At 37.2% G+C, this 20,605-nt stretch overlaps 1 protein-coding gene across 1 annotated transcript; it reads left to right on the top strand.

Annotated features, from left to right (window-relative positions):
- Nucleotides 1-3,852: 3,852 nt before the first annotated feature.
- On the top strand, nt 3,853-20,018 carry LOC121425513. The gene is made up of 5 exons (XM_041621587.1): nt 3,853-3,988; nt 9,295-9,421; nt 14,778-14,946; nt 16,972-17,182; nt 19,231-20,018. The coding sequence occupies exons 1-5, from the start codon at nt 3,859-3,861 to the stop codon at nt 19,599-19,601; spliced, it is 1,008 nt and encodes a 335-aa protein (XP_041477521.1). The 5' UTR covers nt 3,853-3,858; the 3' UTR covers nt 19,602-20,018.
- Nucleotides 20,019-20,605: the final 587 nt, after the last annotated feature.

The following is a 20,605-nucleotide window of genomic DNA, read 5'->3' as shown; positions in this document are numbered from 1 at the left end:
TTTATTCTGTTATGTTACTTTACATAAGAAATGTTTACTTTTTATCATAACTTTATGAAACATAATTTGCCCAGGGCCTACGTCTTCATTGTTCTGGTGCTCGCACTGTCTGTTTAAAGAGATATATAAACCTGTTGTACTAAAACATTCCGTTTTCAAGTCAATATAAACCAAATATATTTCCCAGCACTTGAATTATCATTGTTTTATGTAGTGGCGAATGCTTCTTTTACATGAATCAAAAAGTGATTGCCCCATGTTAAGGTCTTCGTACGTATGAAACATTTCCTGTCCATGATAACGTTCGCATTAGTGGATTGGTGAGATATGTCTGCTCTTCAGATCAGAAGGGACATTGCAATGACTACAGAAGGAATATCAAAAATGTTCAGCTCGCGCTTCGCGCTCGCATCATTTGGTTAATGAAATATGTATGGTCCTAGTTAATTCCTACCAAGAAACCTTAGAATGCCCCACTTCAGGTCTGAATTATCTAAATTTTCAGCTCGCGCTTCGCGCTCGCAAAATTTGATTAGTGAGATGCATATGATAATCATGATTGCAATGACTACAAAAATGTTTCATGTGTTCAGATGTAATTCTAATAAAATCAGCAAGCGCTTGGTAGATGCTTATGGTGAGAAATGCATACTCTTAATGGATTCCTAAAAAGATATTTCTTAAAATCTCGCTGTTTGGGGTCAAAATATACAAAAATTTCAGCTCGCGCTTCGCGCTCGCATTGTTTAGCGAGACAGGTACCTATCATGATTACACAAATTTGATTATAATGTCCCTTTTTAGGTGTGAATATAAAAAAATTTCAGCTCGCGCTTCGCGCTCGCATTATTTGATCAGTGAGATACATTTCCGTTTAATGACATTGTCCTTAAAATGTCTCTATTAGGTCAGTATAACTAGCAACTGAGCGCGCTTCGCGCGCTCACTCAGTGATTTAAAAATTTTGCTGGTGCCCCCACTATGCCGTGACCCACGGCACGCCTATGGCAAGCCGTTTGTACCATAAAGGCGATAAACAGAGTTTATCGACCGAAAAACTAAGTTTTTCACCGATATATAAACTCAGTTTTTCGGCGATAAACTCAGTTTATCAAGTTTATCGCGAGAAACTCTGTTTATCGTCGAAAAACTTATCGCCGATAAACAGAGTTTTTCTTGATAAACTAAGTTTATCGAGTGATAAACAGAGTTTATCGAGATAAACTCTGTTTATCGGCGAAAAACTAAGTTTATCGCCCACTACATGGCCGATAAACAGAGTTTTTCGCGATAAACTAAGTGTTTCACTTGATAAACAGAGTTATTTGATAAACTAAGTTTTTCAATTTTGAAAAACCTAGTTTATCGAATCGAAAAACCTAGTTTATCAAAATCGAAAAACCTAGTTTATCGAAATTGAAAAATCTAGTTTATCACATGAAAAACCTAGGTTATCGCCTTTATGGGACAAATGGCGTTCTTCGATAAACTCAGTTTATCACTTGAAAAACCTAGTTTATCGCCTTTATGGGACAAATGGCGTTCTTCGACAAACTCAGTGTATCAGATTCGAAAAACTTAGTTTATCAGATTTGAAAAACGTAGTTTATCGGCGATAAACTAGGTTTTTCAATTTCGATAAACTAAGTTTTTCGATTTGAAAAACTAGGTTTTTCGATTCGATAAACTGAGTTTTTCAATTTCGATAAACTAAGTTTTTCAATTCGAAAAACTTAGTTTATCGAAATCGAGAAACCTAGTTTATTGAGCGAAAAACTAAGCTTTTCGGCGTTAAACTTAGTTTTTCGGCGATAAACTAAGTTAATCGAGTGATAAACATAGTTTATCGAAATAACTCTGTTTATCGCTGAAAAACTCGGTTTATCGCCGATAAACAGAGTTTATCTCGATAAACTCAGTTTATCACTTGATAAACTTAGTTTATCAAGAAAAACTCTGTTTATCGGCGATAAACTTAGTCATTATGAAAGATTTCTGCCTCAATGAGACAGAAAATCGTGTACAACTCTTGAACGCACACACAGGTCACGGAGTGACCCTGAGTGCAAACAGCTGACTGTGTTACAACGTAGGGGTGATACATTTTCTTAATAGGGGTGATCAAACTCACTGGAGGGACTTTAATTCACTTACAACAAAGAAATGTGTACTACAGTACTCCTGTTGAATGCTCTGATGAAAATTATATGAGTTTCACATTCATTTGAACGGGAGGACAAGATTATTGTATATATCGAGTGCATTATGCATAAATCATACTTGCGACCCCTGCCCGGCCGATGGTTCAGGCATGACGATCCTGAGTGACGTCACCGATAGAGACCTCAAATGCCAGGAGAGCCTATTCGACAACTAACTTCATCTAAAAAACACGTATTGAAGATAACATCCAATGGGGAAATGGCTTTCATTTTCATGAAATATACATTCCGTTCCTCAATAAATCTTTAACCCCGTCGTTAACTGCCCATTCATTCTCGAGCAATGGGGGAATGAATACAGAGTGTCTCAAAGTTTGTGTGAAAAAAGGTGCATTTTCCATAGAACTTCTGCCAAAAAGCAATGCGTAAGGGAAAGATTAGCCCCAAAACACGAATAGATGAGTTAATCAAATGGAATGAATCATGAAAATCAGTGAAATATACTTTCTCCTGTACTCATTACTGAATACCCCGACTTGATACGATTAATTTTTCCCCCTCTCCATCAACTTTTAAGAAAAAGGGTGCATATTTTCATAAAAATATCATGTGTTATATCGACGGACGCCCGTGCGTACGAGCAGGAGGAAGCCAAATGTCTCGTATTTTTCATAATGTTTTCGACGATAAACAGAGTTTCTCGCGATAAACTCAGTTTATCACTTGATAAACTGAGTTTATCGCCGAAAAACTGAGTTTATCGGTGAAAAACTTAGTTTTTCGGTCGATATACTCTGTTTATCGACCGAAAAACCGAGTTTATCGGCGATAAACTCGGTTTATCGCCTTTATGGTACAAACGGCTTGCCATACACGCCACTGTGGACATATCAATGACAATACCTTGCATATCTAAAAACATGATTGCAAAGAAAAAGCCAAAATATTTCAGTCATCCCCCCACCCGTCAACACGGATTTACGCCAGTGAGAGCAACAATTAATTAATCACAAATGTAAATTAATTGCAAGACATGATTTATTATTTTTTTAATCATATTTATTTTATCCTCATATCACGTGTAAAAATAAATATAACATGACATCATTAAAACATGATTGTTTCAAGTTTACGCATAAACCTTATAACATGGTAAGAATTTCAAATTTAAACTTAGAATCAATCTGCTCACATTTCTTTAACAACTTATAATCTGGGTACAGCAACAACATGATCTGAATTACGGAAATACACTTATAATCTGTATATAAAACTCAAGTTAAGATTCTCTTTTCCTCCCTCGTTTACCATACTCTTCAATCAAACTGATTAATGAGGAAGTATTAATTAAAAAAAAATCATACACAATTTTATGGACCGGAATAAAGACCAGTAATCGATTGTAAGTTTCTTGGAACGCCCCATTCGACAACCGTATCATGACCTATTCAGTGTCAATAAGCTTAATATGAACAAATCTTTACATTAATTTGAATAAAACTTCATACATACAAATTTCTTCCTCATTCTAAGACATATATCATTGAAACTTTAATTCTTCTACAAATTTGCTGAAACCATGGCCATGGAGGCTACCGTAGTATGTTAACCGTAGGGGCGGGGGCGGCGCCTGGCTCGCTGCGGTCGACGATGACAGTACGTACCGGTAGGCCTAGCCTAGCTATATACGGCGGATATGCATTGTGCTCCTAAATTATGTAGATCAGACCACTCGGATCAGACTCAGAGAAAGGAAACTTTAATTATCAGTTGTGAGAGACAAAGTGGGAAAAGTCGATCAGTGAATATGGAAAACCGAGAACAAGGTAAATAAAGTTGTATGGTTGGAACTAGACAGCTAGCTGGCAGCCGTCAGTTTCGAGGAGATTTATTATTTTTTTTTAGGCAGTGTATACAGCCACACGCGTGTGTCTTTACCATCCAGCCACACGCGTGTGGTTATATCAGAACACCTATCTGTAGATACCGCCACACGCCGCCAGTAATAACAGTAAAACACGTACGGGTATGTAGGTCTGACCGTCTATATCACGATCAAAATAACCTCATTTCTTCATTAAATTCTTACATTCTAAACCCCTTTGATATCCTTAGATCGTTTCAATTTCATTCTCACCGTCTTCTCTCCTTGCTTTTCTTGTCTTGTTACAAACGGTCGTCTCTTTTTAACAGCAAATTCTCTTTTTCTACTTGTGTCGATTCTGGCTTCCTTCGCGGTGGCAGACATTCACAGTTTGGGTTTACGTTTGGTACGAATTATGAACTGTGTATGTCTACTAGTACTGCGCTGCGCTAACGCTGTATGGGTCTGCCACCGCGAAGGAAGCCAGAATCGACACAAGTAGAAAAAAGAGAATTTGCTGTTAAACAGACGACCGTTTGTAACAAGACAAGAAAAGCAAGGAGAGAAGACGGTGAGAATGAAATTGAAACGATCTAAGGATATCAAAGGGGTTTAGAATGTAAGAATTTAATGAAGAAATGAGGTTACTTTGATCGTGATATAGACGTCAGACCTACATACGGTACCGTGTTTTACTGTTATACTGGCGGCGTGTGGCGGTATCCACAGATAGGTGTTCTGGATATAACCACACGCGTGTGGCTGGATGGTAAAGACACACGCGTGTGGCTGTATACACTGCCTTTTTTTTATTTGGTGAGTTTGTTGGTTGTTCAGCTGAACTTTGTTGGCTTCACTCACCAAATACAGAGACCGAAGTTCTAGCGCAATCTGTACAGGCAATGACAGGGCCAGGGGACTCAGCTCAATTGCCATATATCGGATTAAACGGGGAAGTGAATTGCGCGACAGCCGAGGTAAGTCACTGGTTTTGTTCCTTTTAACTTCATTTTTCTCTGTTTTTTGGCAATTAATGTCAAGAGGGAATATAAATTTGTATTTTAGTCACGTTAATTTTCAAAATTTTTATTAATTAAAGACAAAAATTGAAAAGCCCCGACGGGGGATTTTGCATTGGAAGTCCCCTAATGGTGGCTGCACGATAGCGAGCCGTCTGTGTACGAGGAGAAAAAACTCCTCGAAACAGACGGCTGCCAGCTGTCTAACATGTACCGTATTGTAGATCAGTTTTTAATAATAGGCATTTTATACTGCGCACATATCCACCCTGTTAGATGCTCAAGGCACTCCTATATCATGTATATAGGGCCCCTATATACTCATATTGAGTGACCCCCGGTGGGGTCACTCAATATGACTTGGGGACCGCATGACCGTTACCAAAATCACGGGAAAAGGGGTCAATTTCACGGAACGCACGGGGACGGAACACTCCTCGAAATATTGAAAATAGGGGTGCTCACCTTCCTCGATCTGATGGAAATAGGGGTCAGGAAAAAGGGGAGAATGATCACGGGAAGTAAAATCCGTCGCCGAGTCACCCATCCGCAGAGGGCACGCTCATCATGCTTTGTATCTTTATGTGGACAACTCTACATTTATTTTTACAAAGAATTCTACTTGTTTTTCAAGAAAAATAAAGTTCTTTTGGATTATTGTATCAGTATGACATGGCTCTTGGTCATCTTTAAGGACTGACCACTCTGACGCCCGTGTTGCAATTTCCTCTAATGAGGAAAGGGTATAAATGCCCTGTCTTTGAAATATGGTAAATAGGGGTAAGTTTGCGAAATGGGCAAAAGTGTCCTTACAATCTTATAATTATGGGTGTTTCAAGGTACAATTTTACCGCAATTTTGTCCTTGTTTTGCGTGAAAATAGGGGGGTAAATTTCACAAAATGTCCTTGAAATTGACTGCAATAGGGGGTTACTTGCATTTGTGGTAACGGTCATACGCGTCCCCTCTGCTGGTGAGTGACCCCACCAGGTATAGATATTACCCGGCTAAGCTAGGCGTTCAGAGCGCACACAGCTTCTTAAGGAATTACTTCCTACGGTACCCATTTACCTCACCTGGGTTACGTGCAGCACATCATGGATCAGTTTCTTGCTGAAGGAAATTACGCCATGACTGGGATTCGAACCCACGACCCTCTGTTTCAAAGTCCGGAGACTAATCCACAGGGCCACAACGCTCCACGTTTTAGTTGCTCTCTTTTGAACTTTCTCCATGCCTTTAGCACCCCCCTTGAATCTGGCAAAATAAATATGCACTTGAGCTCTGTGTATGGAATTGTGACTGCAGAGTGACAGATGATCCCTCAGAGCTACCAACTCTCACGCATTATGCGTGAGACTCGGCATTTTGGACTCTGTCAAGTGTCATCCCCTCAAATCTCTGTCTCGCGCAACTATCACAGCTTATCCCCATATACATTGTACATAATGTCTGTGATCTCACTCAGATTCACAGAAAATCTCGCGCATAGCTGGTCTTTGAACTTGGCATCTCTGGATCCCATTCAAATTTTCTAAAGAGGCTGCAATCATTGAATGCAGAGAAAACCAGCAAATAAATGTTTGAAATTTTGGAGTAATATTTCCTTTTATTTCTTTTCTATACTATGGACATTTTTTAGAAATTGATGCACAGGAAATACTACTTCTTTGCCTGATAAATCAAGTGCGTAGCTTTAGGACCCCTCCTACATCAGGCAAGAAAGCAAGAGGCGTTCGTAAAACATGGCAGGATTTTTGTATTCATGACTTTTGTGATTCTTGGTCTTTAGAGGGCAAGTCTGAGAATTGTTTGAAAGTATGTATTACAGTGATTTCAATAAAGGAACCCTGTGGAAGGGTTAAAAAGAAAGAAAAAAAAAGTCTGAGAATTTGCACGCGTTTAGTATGGAACATTTCAGAGGTTTGAATGACCTAAAAAATAGTGTTAAATGACTTTGATTAGATTGAATACACTCATGATGGTAGACATCTAGGAGAGGAATGACAATGCAAAAAAAATGGTGACACATGACCTTGGCCTTTTAGAGAGGAAAGATGTGCCGTTACGTATGGGACACAGAAAAAAGACAATTTTTAAAACATTTTTTTCAAGTTGAGAATCTAAAACCCTCTAATTAAATGTAGGGGACTAGACAGCTGGCAGCCGTCTGTTTCAAGGAGTTATTTAATTTTTCGAAATTTCTCCTCGTACACAGACGGCTCGCTATCGTGCAGCTACCATTAGGGGACTTACAGTGCAAAATCCCCGTCGGGGCTCTTCAATTTTTGTCTTTAATGAATCAAACTTCGAAATTAACGCAACCAAAATGTAAATTGATATTCCCTCTTGGCATTAATTGCCCAAAAAACGGAAAAAAATAAAGTTAAAGGAACAAAAACAGTGACTTACCACGGCTGTTGCGCAATTTCACTTCCCTGTTTTATCTGAACGTACATGTAGTACATAAACACATATGGCCATTGAGTCCCCCTGCCCAGATCGCGCTAGAACTTCAGTCTTTGTATTTGGTGAGTGAAGCCAACGGAGTTCAGCTGAACACCCTACATAACAGAGACCGAAGCTTTTGGTCTAGTAGGGTCAGTTACGTATGGGGCATTTTGTACCCACAGAAAATGTTCACAATTTTCCCCATAATTTCAAAAATTGAAATAAATTAAAATATGGAAATGACAAAAGTTCTTTTCTTTTGAAATGTTCTATTGAGACATATTTGACATGACTGAAAAGGAAATTAGCCATTTTTCAACAAATTTTTTTTTCTTGTTTTTCATGATTGCATGAATTTCTTGTGTATTTCTATTGTTCTCAATTTTTTTTCATATTTTTCCATTTTCACAATTTTTTCAGAGCACTCTTAAAATTTGTTTTTCTCCATTCACTTTATACACAAATCTCCCCATATGTGGGTAAATGTCCCATACGTGACTAACCCAGGCCCAGGAGCTCACCATGTATTTACCCATACTCACGGGACAAGGGTAGATTATGGTCAAAATATCTAGCAAGATAAATTGTGAAAACAGAAATGAGGAGAAATGAATCATAACAAAAAATGGCCGAACGAGAGGGGTAGAAGAGAGAACTTATCATTTTTTTTTATGTCCAGTCTGTGCCTCGATGTCAGGATACTACCGTCATCCATATAATCGTGGTAAGTGCATAATTTCTGTTTTCAAAATTTATCTTGCTAGATATTTTGACCATAATCTATCCTAGTCCCTTGAGTATGGGTTAATACACGGTGAGCTCCTGAGCGCCTAACCGCGAAGTGGGCCGGTGCTCCCGGGTTAATACGTGACATGGTGTCCCATACGTAATTTTTTTAAATCAACTTTTAATTAAAGGGTAAACTATATTATTGAAACTTTTGTGGTATAACATTTTCATACTTAATAAATTAGAACTTCCCAGAGATGCAATAATACAAGTATTGTATTATGAGAAATAACTTTTTAAAAAATCCTCAAAATGTTACATATGGGCTATTCCACGTTTACGTTACATTTGGAGACACCTTGACTCATACTTGGACCTGTAACTCCATTATTATTGATAGGAACTAAACATCTCCTTATCACAACAAAGTACACAGTCTGACTATCCTTTGTATAAAAACAAAACTTGGGAAATTTTATCATGCGCCTGGCAAATCTTTGGAATGTGTCGGTTACTCACGTTACATGATTTGGACATGCATAAAATGAAAAGTCGACATAAGTGAAAAGTCTCCTTATACAAGGCTTTTATGAAAGTTGATTATATCCATTTCAAAGAAGTATATTAGGAGACAAACTTCGTATATAATTAAAAAAATAAAGAAAAAAGAGTTGTTCACAAGTGACATCACACATCTTTGTCGCATTGCCAATTCGCTATCTCCATAGCATTAGTGATCGCAATATTCAAATGCTCATAACTTTCTCATTATTTGTCCGATTTTTCTCGAACTTTCGTTGATCTGTTTCTTTGATTTGTCTGTTTTCACACAAGCGATCTTGTTCCAAAGGTTTCATTCTCCTTTAACCTAGAGATCTAGTATTGTCTAGGATCTACTCTTTTTAATAGAGCCCTTTCACCATGTTTGCATGGGAGTGGGATTAAATTTAATGCCTATTGCACGGGACAGTGTCATGACATTTGACAATCAGCAATAGATCAATTATCATTAACAATGTCCATTTAAACATTGTTTTTCATTACATTGTGTTTCTGTTTCTTTTCGCAGATGAGCTGAGAGAGCCAACATTAGAGGAGCTTGGTTTACACTCCCATTGTCTCAACTGTATCTCTAAACGATGCAATGTTTCTGTGCAACCAGGGGTATCATGTGCGCACATCTACTGCCCATTTAAGTGAGTTTACATAAACACACCAGTGAGGTGTTTCTCAAAGCTATAAATGTCTTTACTGTCTTTTCCATGAACCTGAATTATAATGTTGAACAAACAGTATTTGGAAATTAAAAATTTCAATTTCAATTTCTTTCTTTCTTTCCTTTTTTATTTATTTATTTTTTAACGCAATTTGATATTGGTCAGATTCTTCCGAGCACAATTAAATAAATTTCAAATGTTTTTTCCTTTTTGAATGTTTTGTCTATACATGCATAAGTGTCAAATTTCTTAATTACTAAAAAAAAAGTGTTACCTCTCATATTCGAGACAACTGTTCGTTGTACCAGTATTCCAATTTGTCAAAATATTGTCTGGCTGCTTAACATTAAAGGAAATATATATATAGATACATGATGTACATGTATATACTGAGTCAATTAATTTATCATTATTTTGTATAACTCTTCATATTTTGCCTTATTTTCCTTGATGTAGTGTACACAATGAAATAATGATTCGTATTTATTTTTTCTATCTGTGTATAGCTTCAAGAAAAATAAAACTTAAATGATTTTTTTTTTTTTTTTTTTTTTAGTTTCAACCCTAAATAATTGAAATCCATTCTTGGTATAATTGTCGATTTCTAACATATCCTTTTCTATTGATGCACCTTTTCCTGTGCATTAATTAATGTGTTAAGCAAAAATATGCACTTCTGATCATAAACTTCTGAACAATTATAAATCTGAACATGATTCAAATGAATGAATGAAAATACAGCTGTAGTAATTTTCAAACATAAAAAGTAAACATGTACCTTTAAAAAAAATGCATTTAGATCAATATCACATTCATATCAAACATATTAGAAAGGAGAGGTTCCAGAACATCACCTTCACACCAGGTCTTCAGCACCTGGGTCCCTACAATGATGGATTTTTCAAATTCGTTCAGATGCTGAAAAAAAACTGCTCAGTTGGTGCACATTTTAATGTAAGAAGAAATTTACGAAAGATAGATAGTGAAGACTGTTCTTGTCGACGAATCATGTTGACTTGATGACTTTAGTTGAAAAGTTGTGTCCATTAAAATGCATTTTCTTATATTTATCTGCAGTTCACATTTATGTCCTTCGTTTGTTTCCATGGTTCCAAAACTTTAAAGTTCTTTTGCAAAATTAACATTCTTTCTCATACGGTATAAACAACTATGTGAACAAACTAGACATAGCTATCAATTTCAAAATCTTTTAAAAATCTGACTTTTTCATGAAATAAAAGAATCCGTTTCTTTGAGAACAAAGTCATGTAAAATAAAAATTTCCATTTTCTTTATAGGAAATATGTAATCAAATAAAAATTTGATTATTGGTATCAAGATGGATCTCTAAATATTAACAAATGTTATTATCGAACTGAGTCAAATTTCTACTCATAAGTGTCGATTTGAGTTCGGTTACTTTTCATTCGTTACATCTGAAAATCGTCATATTTCGTTGGACGTTGAGTTTTGTGGATCGGGCGTTTTCTCACAACTGTTGGTGTACGCACTAGAGGTGAAGTTTCATTCTGCCTGGGAGTTGAAGTGACTGTGCTACTACCAGGTTCTATAGAAACGCGAGGTGGAGTATGTACTTATCGCTTAGTTGTCATCTCTGCGCTGGTAGATGGGACAGTGGTTGGTACATCATCTTCATCTGGACGGGTGTAGGCATCATTGAGACCTTCTGCGCTGGTGTCAGTTGTGGTCTGGGGTTGTTGAGTGAAGTCTGGCCTGATGTGTTGCCTATTACGGCGAAGAAAATGTCCGTCAGGGCTCTGAAGGTTGTAAGATCGTTTTCCCTCTGTTCTGGAATGGACTTTAGCAGGAGACCACTGTCTGGTGATAGGGTTGCGATGTCTTACATTTTGCCCTGGGTGTAGTTTTGGCAGGTCAGCTCTTCGGGTGTGTCTGTCAAAATAGAACTTTTGACTGTTCTGCCTTTCCGTCAATTGGTTGTAGATGTCATCAGCATCTCGTTGTGAACGCTGCATGTTGTTGGGAAGAATAGTTCTCAATTGACGATTCATGAGAACTTCAGCTGGACTTTGCAACTTCTCTGATATGGGTGTAGCAGACAGTAGCACGCCATAGAAGTAGTGCTAGTTGAATGTCTTATGTTTTTTTCATGATGTTCTTAATTGTCCTGATTTGTTTCTCGACAAATCCATTGCCTTGTGGTCTCCTGGGAGATGATGTAGCATGTTCGAACCCCCACTCATCTGCAAATGACTTAAACTGGTAACTGGCGTACTGGGGTCCATTATCACTCACTAACTTCGTTGGTATGCCATGTTCTGCAAACACTTGCTTTAGGATAGTGATTACTGCATTGCTTGTTGCTGGGTGTGGTAACTGGCGAACCACTGGATATTTGCTATAGTAGTCAACCACTATCAACCATTGTTTGCCTTTGAATTCAAACAAGTCAGTTGCAATTGTGTTCCATGGCAATGTTGGAATTTCATGCGGATAGAGTGGTTCTGGTGTTTGTGCTGGTTGGTTTTCCTGGCATCTCTTACATGATTGTACCACTCTGTCTATGTCCTTGTTCATGTTGTTCCAGAAGACACATCCTCTGGCTAGCAACTTGGTCTTCTGTTGGCCTAAATGACTGGTATGAAGTTTTCCTAAGATCTCAGCCTGCATCAACTTTGGAATCACAACTCTGTTTCCCTTGAGAATTATACCATCGTTGACTGTTAGTTCATCTCTGTAATTCCAGAATTGGCGTAACTCTGGTTGAACTTCCTTCTGAGTGTTCGGCCATCCAGTTATAATGACCTTCATCAGTGCCGTCATTGTTTCAATTCGTCGACTTTCTTTGATGAGAACTGTACCAGGTCTACTCTCAAATCGAGATCAACTGTTTCATTGTTGCGAGTGCTTGGTAGTCGTGAGAGACTGTCAGCTAGTAAGTTCTCTAGCCCTGGTCTGTGCGTGATCTGGAAGTTATATCCCTGTAGACGGATCAGCATCCTCTGTAGTCTTGGTGGGGCTAGTGTAAGAGGTTTATCCATGACCATCAACTTCTTTCCCCGGGGGGGCCACTTCCATTTACGAGTGGATACCATGCGCGACCATGGGGTCTCAAAAAGCAACCTAAACACGTATTTTCCATATTCTGAAATATTAACAAGTATTGGCATCTGAAACCCTACCCTTAACAAGTATTGGAAACAAAATGATATTCTTTGCAAGACGGTATTCCCTGAAATGGACCCCTAAATAAGTACAGCGATATTTTATTGTATGTCACGGGTCCGTCGGTTGTATGTTTTACTTTTACACACCTTTTGGCTTAGGACGGCCCCACCTTCCACAACTTGCCCAAATTGGACTCTAAACACTCTTAAGTGTTGGGGCAAAAAGGACAACCTTTATAAAGCATTTTAATTTTGTTTTATCATCCCCGCAAATCTGACCCTAAACACGTAGCTGTCCTAGCGAAAAAGACACCCTTTTAAAATTATTTTTGTGTTTTTGATACCCTTATCACGTTACGTGTGTAACGTGCCCTATCTTGAAAAAGACATCCTTTTTACATGTTTTTGGGGTCGCGTATGGTATCCACTCGTCAGTGTAATTGGCCCCCCTCCGGGGTATTTCATAGTAAGTTTTTAACTGTAATTGTCCATATTAGTGTGTTTGTAAATTTGAGAATGATCCAATATGTGTGGATTTTGAAACTTGCTCAATCACTTATTATACATGTACCACTCCCAAAACAAACAATGCATGCATTCTTGTGCATAGAGGACCTAAATAATGAACTCTGTGCTCTTCTCACACATCGTTCTTTATTTGGCCCTGCATGCACGTGCTTAAAGGTCAAGTCCACCTCAGAAAAATGTTGACTTGAATCAATGGAGAAAAACCAGGCAAGTACAATGCTGAAAATTTCATCAGAATCGGATGTAAAATAAGAAAGTTATGATATTTGAAAGTTTCACTTATTTTTAACAAAATAGTTACTTGAACAAGCCAGTTACATCCAAATGAGAGAGTCGATGATGTCACTCACTCACTATTTTTTTTTTTTTATTGTTTGAATTATACTATATTTCAATTTTTACGAATTTGACAGTTAGGACCACCTTACCTGAACCACAAAATGTTAAAAATGGAATTCCACGTCTTAACGGAGGAATGAAACTTCATTTCACATGACAATGATGAGAAAATCAAAATATTTCATATAATAAAATACAAAAGAAATAGTGAGTGAGTGATGTCATCAGTTCCCTCATTTGCATACCGACCGAGATGTACAAACTGTTTTGTGAAATGAAGTGAAACTTTAAAATGTCATAACTTTCTTATTTTACAGCCGATTTTGATTAAATTTTCAGTGTTATGCTTGTTGAATTTTTCTCTTTTTATTCAAATCAAGTTTTTGTTGGGGTGGACTTGTCCTTTAATACGTGCATTATTGTATCCCCTGAACAGAGTTAGGAGGATACTATGGGTTTTGCCTCGTCCGCCGCCGCAGAGGTTTCTTTGTGAGCGCTCTATCAGCTGCATTTCTTCTCCGATCATCTTAAAATGTGGCATGAAGGTCCATTATGGTAAAGCAAAGCTGCCAATTGATTTTGAAGTGGGTGGAGACATTGTTGTCATGGTAACAAGTCTATGTGAAAATAGCAGTGATGTCCTGGTGAGTGCTCTACTGGCTGCATTTCTTCTCCAATTATCTTCAAATTTGCCATGAAGGTCTATTATGGTACAGCAAATCGCCTATTGATTTTGGAGTGGGTGCAGACATTGTTGCCATGGTAACCATATTTTTGTGGAAAATTTGGTAAAACCTGTTACTTCTGCTTTTTTTTCCAGTATGTCATAACAGTTGGCACACAGAAGCAATATTAGAAGGTGAAGCAAAGACCCCTATCATTTTTCGTGGGGGTCTTATAGGGTTAGGTTTACAAAATATATCCAGGTTACTCTATAATTGTATTCCCCAACAGGTGATACTGGACAATACTTTTAGGTTCTGCAGAGTCACGCTGCTATATCATATTATTGTCATCAAATTTGGTACCCACAGGCAAAATGTTGGCAGGGTCATAGTCGCCATGATAATTGTATTTATTTGTCTAATTTCTGAGTGAGCTATATCACAATGGCGGATGACGCGGTGGGTTCGGGGAATACATGTGCTCTGCCGCGCGACCTGCCGAGCATCTCTAGTTTCTATCATGTGCAACTCATCCACCCGATCTAATAGAGATCTATCTTTCTTTGTACTACTTCCAAGCTATAAAGCAAGTTGTAATGTGCTCTGTATGGGAGCCTGATAGTCTAACTCCGTGCCTGTCATTATGTTCTGTTACAGATGTGGTGCCTACTTCCATCAGTGTAAAGCAGATGACCATAGTGAGTTGTGTCCTAACGTCAGAATGGAATGTCTCAATTCTGAACTTGGTTGCCAAGCAATAATGAGACGTGCCTTATGTATCGACCATCTCCAGCAGTGCCCTGCCCATGTCATCATGTGCGGCCAGGTATGTATAGATAGCCATGTTTTCTACACCCACTTCACTACATGTATTCCTCTGATGTCATCCTGCTAAACTACCAAGTACTAATCATTTGTCTGATGCCTAATCCTAGTTTGCCTAGAATCAGTTTGTATTTTAATTTCCAGTTACGCTTTAGGCCTAAAAAAAGTTTTATACAGTTATATGGATTTTATATAACAAAATTTCATTTGACAGCCTAAAATATGATAGAGAAATGAAGTAGGAATTAGACTAGCTGGGCTTTTTAATAAACTTTTGAGAATTAGACTAATTAGGTATTAAACCAAGTCTTAGCAAGTTAAGAAGAGGGGCTATTCCACGGTTACTCACATTACATTTGGAGACACCTTGACTCATACTTGGAGCTGTAACTCCATTATTATTGATAGGAACTAAACATCTTATCACAACAAAGTACACAGTCTGACTATCCTTTGTATAAAAACAAAACTTGGGAAATTTTATTATGCTCCTGGCAAATCTTTGGAATGTGTCGGTTACTCACGTTACATGATTTGGACATGCATAAAATGAAAAGTCGACATAAGTGAAAAGCTCCTCATACAAGGCTTTTATGAAAGTTGATTATATCCATTTCAAAGAAGTATATTAGAGAGACAAACTTTGTATATAATTAAAAAAATAAAGAACACATGGTTTTTACTTGGGGTGCAGATAATATGGTTACTCACGTTACGGTTACTCACGTTACATTTTGTCCATGTATGGTTAACAACACACATGTCATTAAAAATTCAATAATGTGTGTAAAATTCGTTGCTAGGAACATCAAAAAGAGATTTTATACCAAAGATTGGAACAATTGGAGCTTTATTAGGGAGTAGGAGGGAAAAATATGATTTCGCTTACTAATTATGCATAAATTAGCATAATCGCTTTATACCAATTTGCATGAAGTAAATTACTGTATAGTATTGTAGATTATGTCCAAGACAACCTGCGCGCAAATTTTCGGCGTGATCGTCCGCCATTGGCCGGGATCTCAAGGGGGCCAAATCGCCCCTCCCCTCTCCCCGGGCTATATCAACTCCCAAAATACCCCGGCCTAGATAGGGTTACAGGTAAGGGGCATTCAATGTGTTGTTTGAACACTCTTTAAAGTTTGGTTAATCGAAACCAAGTCTTACTAATGCACTCTTGGATTGTGAATACTTCTACTAATATTCAATTTTTTGTGTGAGTGTATGACCACTGATATTTTGATGAACAAAGAGTCATGTTGCATCAAAGAGGTGTACCCTCATTTTGCTTTTAATTAATCAAAAATAACTTCACAACTCACCATGAGACTTACAACTTGACATACCACAGAAAATTTTACCTAACTGAATAATTTTTACTGATTACTCACATCACATAATGGTTACTCACGTTACAAAGTTACTCACGTTACAGTTTTTCTTCATCATTTTTATAAAGAAATTGTACTTTTTAATGATTTTGATAGTCATCACTGCATCAAAGATTTTTTGAAGGAAGAGAATATAAAATCCCACCAATTAACTATGAAGAATTTTTCTCTCAGAAAACAAATTCAGTTTTTTCGGTTACTCACGTTACATCACCTGAGCAGGTTGCAATATTTATTTTTGAATGAGTACTACAAATTTACTTGAAAAGCTGTTGTGTATTTTAAGTAATTTGACTCTTCTAAACTTCAGAAATATATAAAGTGGTATGTTGTTGCAATAACAAAATGGTAATAAGGCAATAAAGGCATATTTCATTTTTCACTATTTTTCTTGTAGTTTGGTACAGAATGGAAGACACAACTTTTGACAATTTTTTTCCAAAGTATACATATGAAAATAAACTTTTTATTTCTTGTTCCTGAAACTATCATGTATGAAGGACATAAAGCATTAAAAAATTCAAGAAAATATTGAATTTGAATTTTTAAGCTCATGTCCACCAACCTGTGGAATTGCCCAGAGAATAAAATCAAATTTCACATTCATCCGTGTTTGTGCCCCTGCTACTTGATAGTCGATAGCAAAAGATGACTATGATAGTCACTTCTGCACTGGTCATGATCACGAGTGTGAACCTGTTCTTGGAGAATGGAGGGAGCAGCAAAGAGCATTGCTTGAAGCAGGAGGATCAGAGAGAGCAGCTGAGTCAGATAGCAAAGAGAAGAAGGAAGGGGATGACATTACAGGGAATAAGGCAGGATCAGAGAATGAAGGAGAAACAAGTGGTGAGTTTATAAGAGATTAACTCACTTAAAGAGGAAATAATGATGAGGGTATTCCATGTATAATGTATTAAATCCACTCTACAGCGAGACACAGACATTGATACGATACCATTGGGACGGAAAATGGATGATGTCAAGGGGAAGTAAACCGGGACAAAAAGTTTATTGTAAAAATAGCAGAAAAAATAAAATAGTGGTGAAGGTTTGAGGAAAATCCATCAAAGAGAATATAATTTTTTTATAGAATTTTAGTTATTTGATTTGTGATGTCATATGCGAGCAGCTTTCCTACATATTGTATGGTAAACAAATCAATAAAAATTGGTAAAAAATTATTGTACCTTCAGTATTTCAAAACACGAATCATTTCACACTCGTTTCTATTAAAAAAAGAAAATAAAAAATATTGAAGTCGTCACAAACGATTAAAAAAATGAAATTTATGCATTTTATATTACATAACATATGGGACTGCTGCTTTGTTTATAATGTCACAAATAAAAAAAATTGAAATTCTAAAAAACATATTTTTTAATGTTTTTCCTCAAGTCTTCAATATTTTTTTTTCATTTTTTGTGCCATTTTCTCGAAAGTTTTTATGTTTTTGTCAGGGTGAACTTTAATACCCTTTAAGGATTCAGATATCTTGCAATTCGGATGTGTTTGGGATTGAAAAGTCTGCATTTATTAGAATCAGGGTGAGATGTTCAAGGGGAAGCTCACCGTGAAGAAAAATTTGTTGTAAACATAGCAGAAAAAAATAATGAAAAATATTGGAGAAGGTTTGAGGAAAATCTGTTATTAAAGATTAAGAAAGTTATTAGAATGTTAAGTTCGGATTTGTGATTTTATATACGAGCTGCTGCCCCATTTGTTATGTATTATGAAAATGAATGAATTTAATTTTTTTAATACTTACTGCTACTTAGGGCGGCTTCATTTTTGTGTCACCTGCATAGCAGAGTGAGTCTACAGGCGCACTTTTCCGACGGCATTGGCGTCAACATCAAATCTTAACCAAAGGAAAAGTTTTTGAAATGATAGCATTACTTAGAAAGTATATGGGCCTAGTTCATGAAACTTTGACATAAGGATTATCAAGTATTATCAAATATCCTACCTGAGTTTCAAGTCACGTGACCAAGGTCAAAGGTTAATTGGGGTCAATGAACTTTGACCAAGTTGGGGGTATTTGTTGAATTACCATCATAACTTTCAAAATTATGGATCTGATTCATATAACGTAGACATAAGAGTAATCAAATATCACTGAACATCCTGTGCGAGTTTCAGGTCACAGGACCAAGGTCAAAGGTCATTTAATGTCATTGAACTTTGGCCATGTTCGGGGTATTTGTTGAATTACCATCATACCTCTAAATTGTATTGGTCTAGTTCATAAAACTTCGGCATAAGAGTAATCAGGTATCACTGAAAATTCTGTGCAAGTTTTAGGTCACATTACCAAGGCCAAAGTTAAAGTTTACATACTGTATGTACAAGATTCTTGACTTACAACTCAGCAATCGTAAGTCACTTTTCAACCAAACTTGGATGGTAAATGTACTTAGGGAGACCTGCATGTTATGCTGCAATCGGAGGTCATGTGGTAAGGTCAAAGGTAATTTTCAGGTCAACGTATAAGTTGACATGCAAGACTCTCTTATGACACCTAACTCCGTAACCGTAAGTCACTTTTCAACCGACCTTGGATGCTAGATGTACTTAGGCAACCTGCATGTTATGCTGTAGTTGGAGGTCACATGGTAAGGTCAAATGTCACTTTCAGGTCAACATTTGATTTTACATGCAAGGACCTTATGACAAACTTGTGTTATTCCATCCCAGTCATTTCACAATGAAAGTTTCGATACAATTCAATTGCGTGCCCTCATCAATTACAATATTTCTGGTTATTTTCATAAGTGGGCGAGACACAAAATTGCTTTTGTCTTGTGTTTATTTTCCTGTGCATAATTTAGCATACATGTAAATGTGTACTTTGATAGACTAATTTATCAATTGTTTATTTTCTGAATTTTCAAAAGATGAAAAGCCATCATCAGTACACAAGCGAGGGGATCCTCTTCACACTGTACCTTGGCAGCTATTAAGGGATGAAGGACAAGAAGAAGGAGAGTTAGAAGGGGAAGAAGACATAGCTACCTCTCTCACCCCTGTCTCGCCTTCTCCTGTCTCCCCAGCCCCTGACGATGAGCACCTCCACCTCAGCCTGATGCCATACAGGATCCTACAGGAGATTGGTCTCCACCTGGACCGAGAGTCACTCAATGAGCTGGCCCTTACGTCACATTTCTTCAGGGATGTTGCTGCATCCCTTCTGCGTAAGAAAGGTCTAGTGGAAACAAGATGGAAGAAGGTGGATAACAAGTGGATAGAAGACGGGAAGGTCAGTTGATGGCAGATTTTATTCAGATTTTTTTTCAATTTAATTTGCCTTTCATGACATTCCACAGTAACATGTATATCTGTGAGCATCATGATCTGCTCATATTTTATGCTATGCACATTGACGAGATGAGAGAGTAGTTTGGAATATTTCCTCACAAAGCATTTTGCATTTTTTTGTGTTTTTGGCTCATCCGGCCCGAAGGACCTGATGAGCTTATGCTGTGGCGTCTGTCGTCCGTTCACAATTTCAAATGCTACTTCTTTGCCATTTCAAGTCCGATTTCAATTCTGTTCGCTTTATAAGATAGCATTAGGTGGGGGTTCAAAACTTTTACACAGAATTTTGAAACTCATTAAATATGCTAATTTATGCACGTTTTTCAAAATTCACAAAAAATGCTTCGCTAATTTATGCATGTTTTTTGAAATTCTTATAAAATGCTTCTTCAATTGTTGACCGGTTTTGATTTTTTTCTTCCATCTGGTAGGACTTCATGAGGTTCACAAAACTTTTAGACAGAATTTTGAAATTTTCAATAGAAAATTATTTATCATAAATGTTGGGGGTATTTGTGGAATGTCATCATAACTTAAAGTTTATGGATCTAGTTCATGAAACTTGGACATAAGAGTAACCATGTATCACTGGATATCCTGTGCACGTTTCAGGTCAATGATCTGTGGCCATATTGGGGGTATTTGTTTAATTGGCATCATAACTTAGAAAGTGTATTGTTCTACACATGAAGTTCATGAAACATAGACATACATGTAAGTAGAGGTGGGCTATAGAGGGTCAATTTTAGGTCACATTTTCAGAACATGCTCATCACACCCTAGTTTGATGACTTTTTGCCTACTGACACCACTTTTGAAAAAAAAAAATGGAAAAAATACGAAATCCGGGGTGCCCTGGCCGAAAACGTAAAAAATCCAGGATGGCCGCCGTTTCGGCTTAAAAAGGACATTTTTGCCTGTAACTCAGTCATTTTTTTGTCTATTGTAATAGTT

Source organism: Lytechinus variegatus, chromosome 12 (assembly GCF_018143015.1).
Source record: "Lytechinus variegatus isolate NC3 chromosome 12, Lvar_3.0, whole genome shotgun sequence".
In the NCBI taxonomy this organism is placed as follows: Eukaryota; Metazoa; Echinodermata; class Echinoidea; order Temnopleuroida; family Toxopneustidae; genus Lytechinus; species Lytechinus variegatus.
Note: the sequence above shows the minus strand (reverse complement) of the source record. Positions and strands in the feature narration are given on the sequence as shown.

Coding starts and splice junctions, on each gene's coding strand:
- LOC121425513 (XM_041621587.1), top strand. CDS start 3,859: ATGCATTGTGCTCCTAAATTATGTAGATCAGACCACTCGGATCAGACT. Junction 3,989..9,294: donor TATGGAAAACCGAGAACAAG/GTAAATAAAGTT, acceptor TTCTTTTCGCAG/ATGAGCTGAGAGAGCCAACA. Junction 17,183..19,230: donor GAATGAAGGAGAAACAAGTG/GTGAGTTTATAA, acceptor AATTTTCAAAAG/ATGAAAAGCCATCATCAGTA.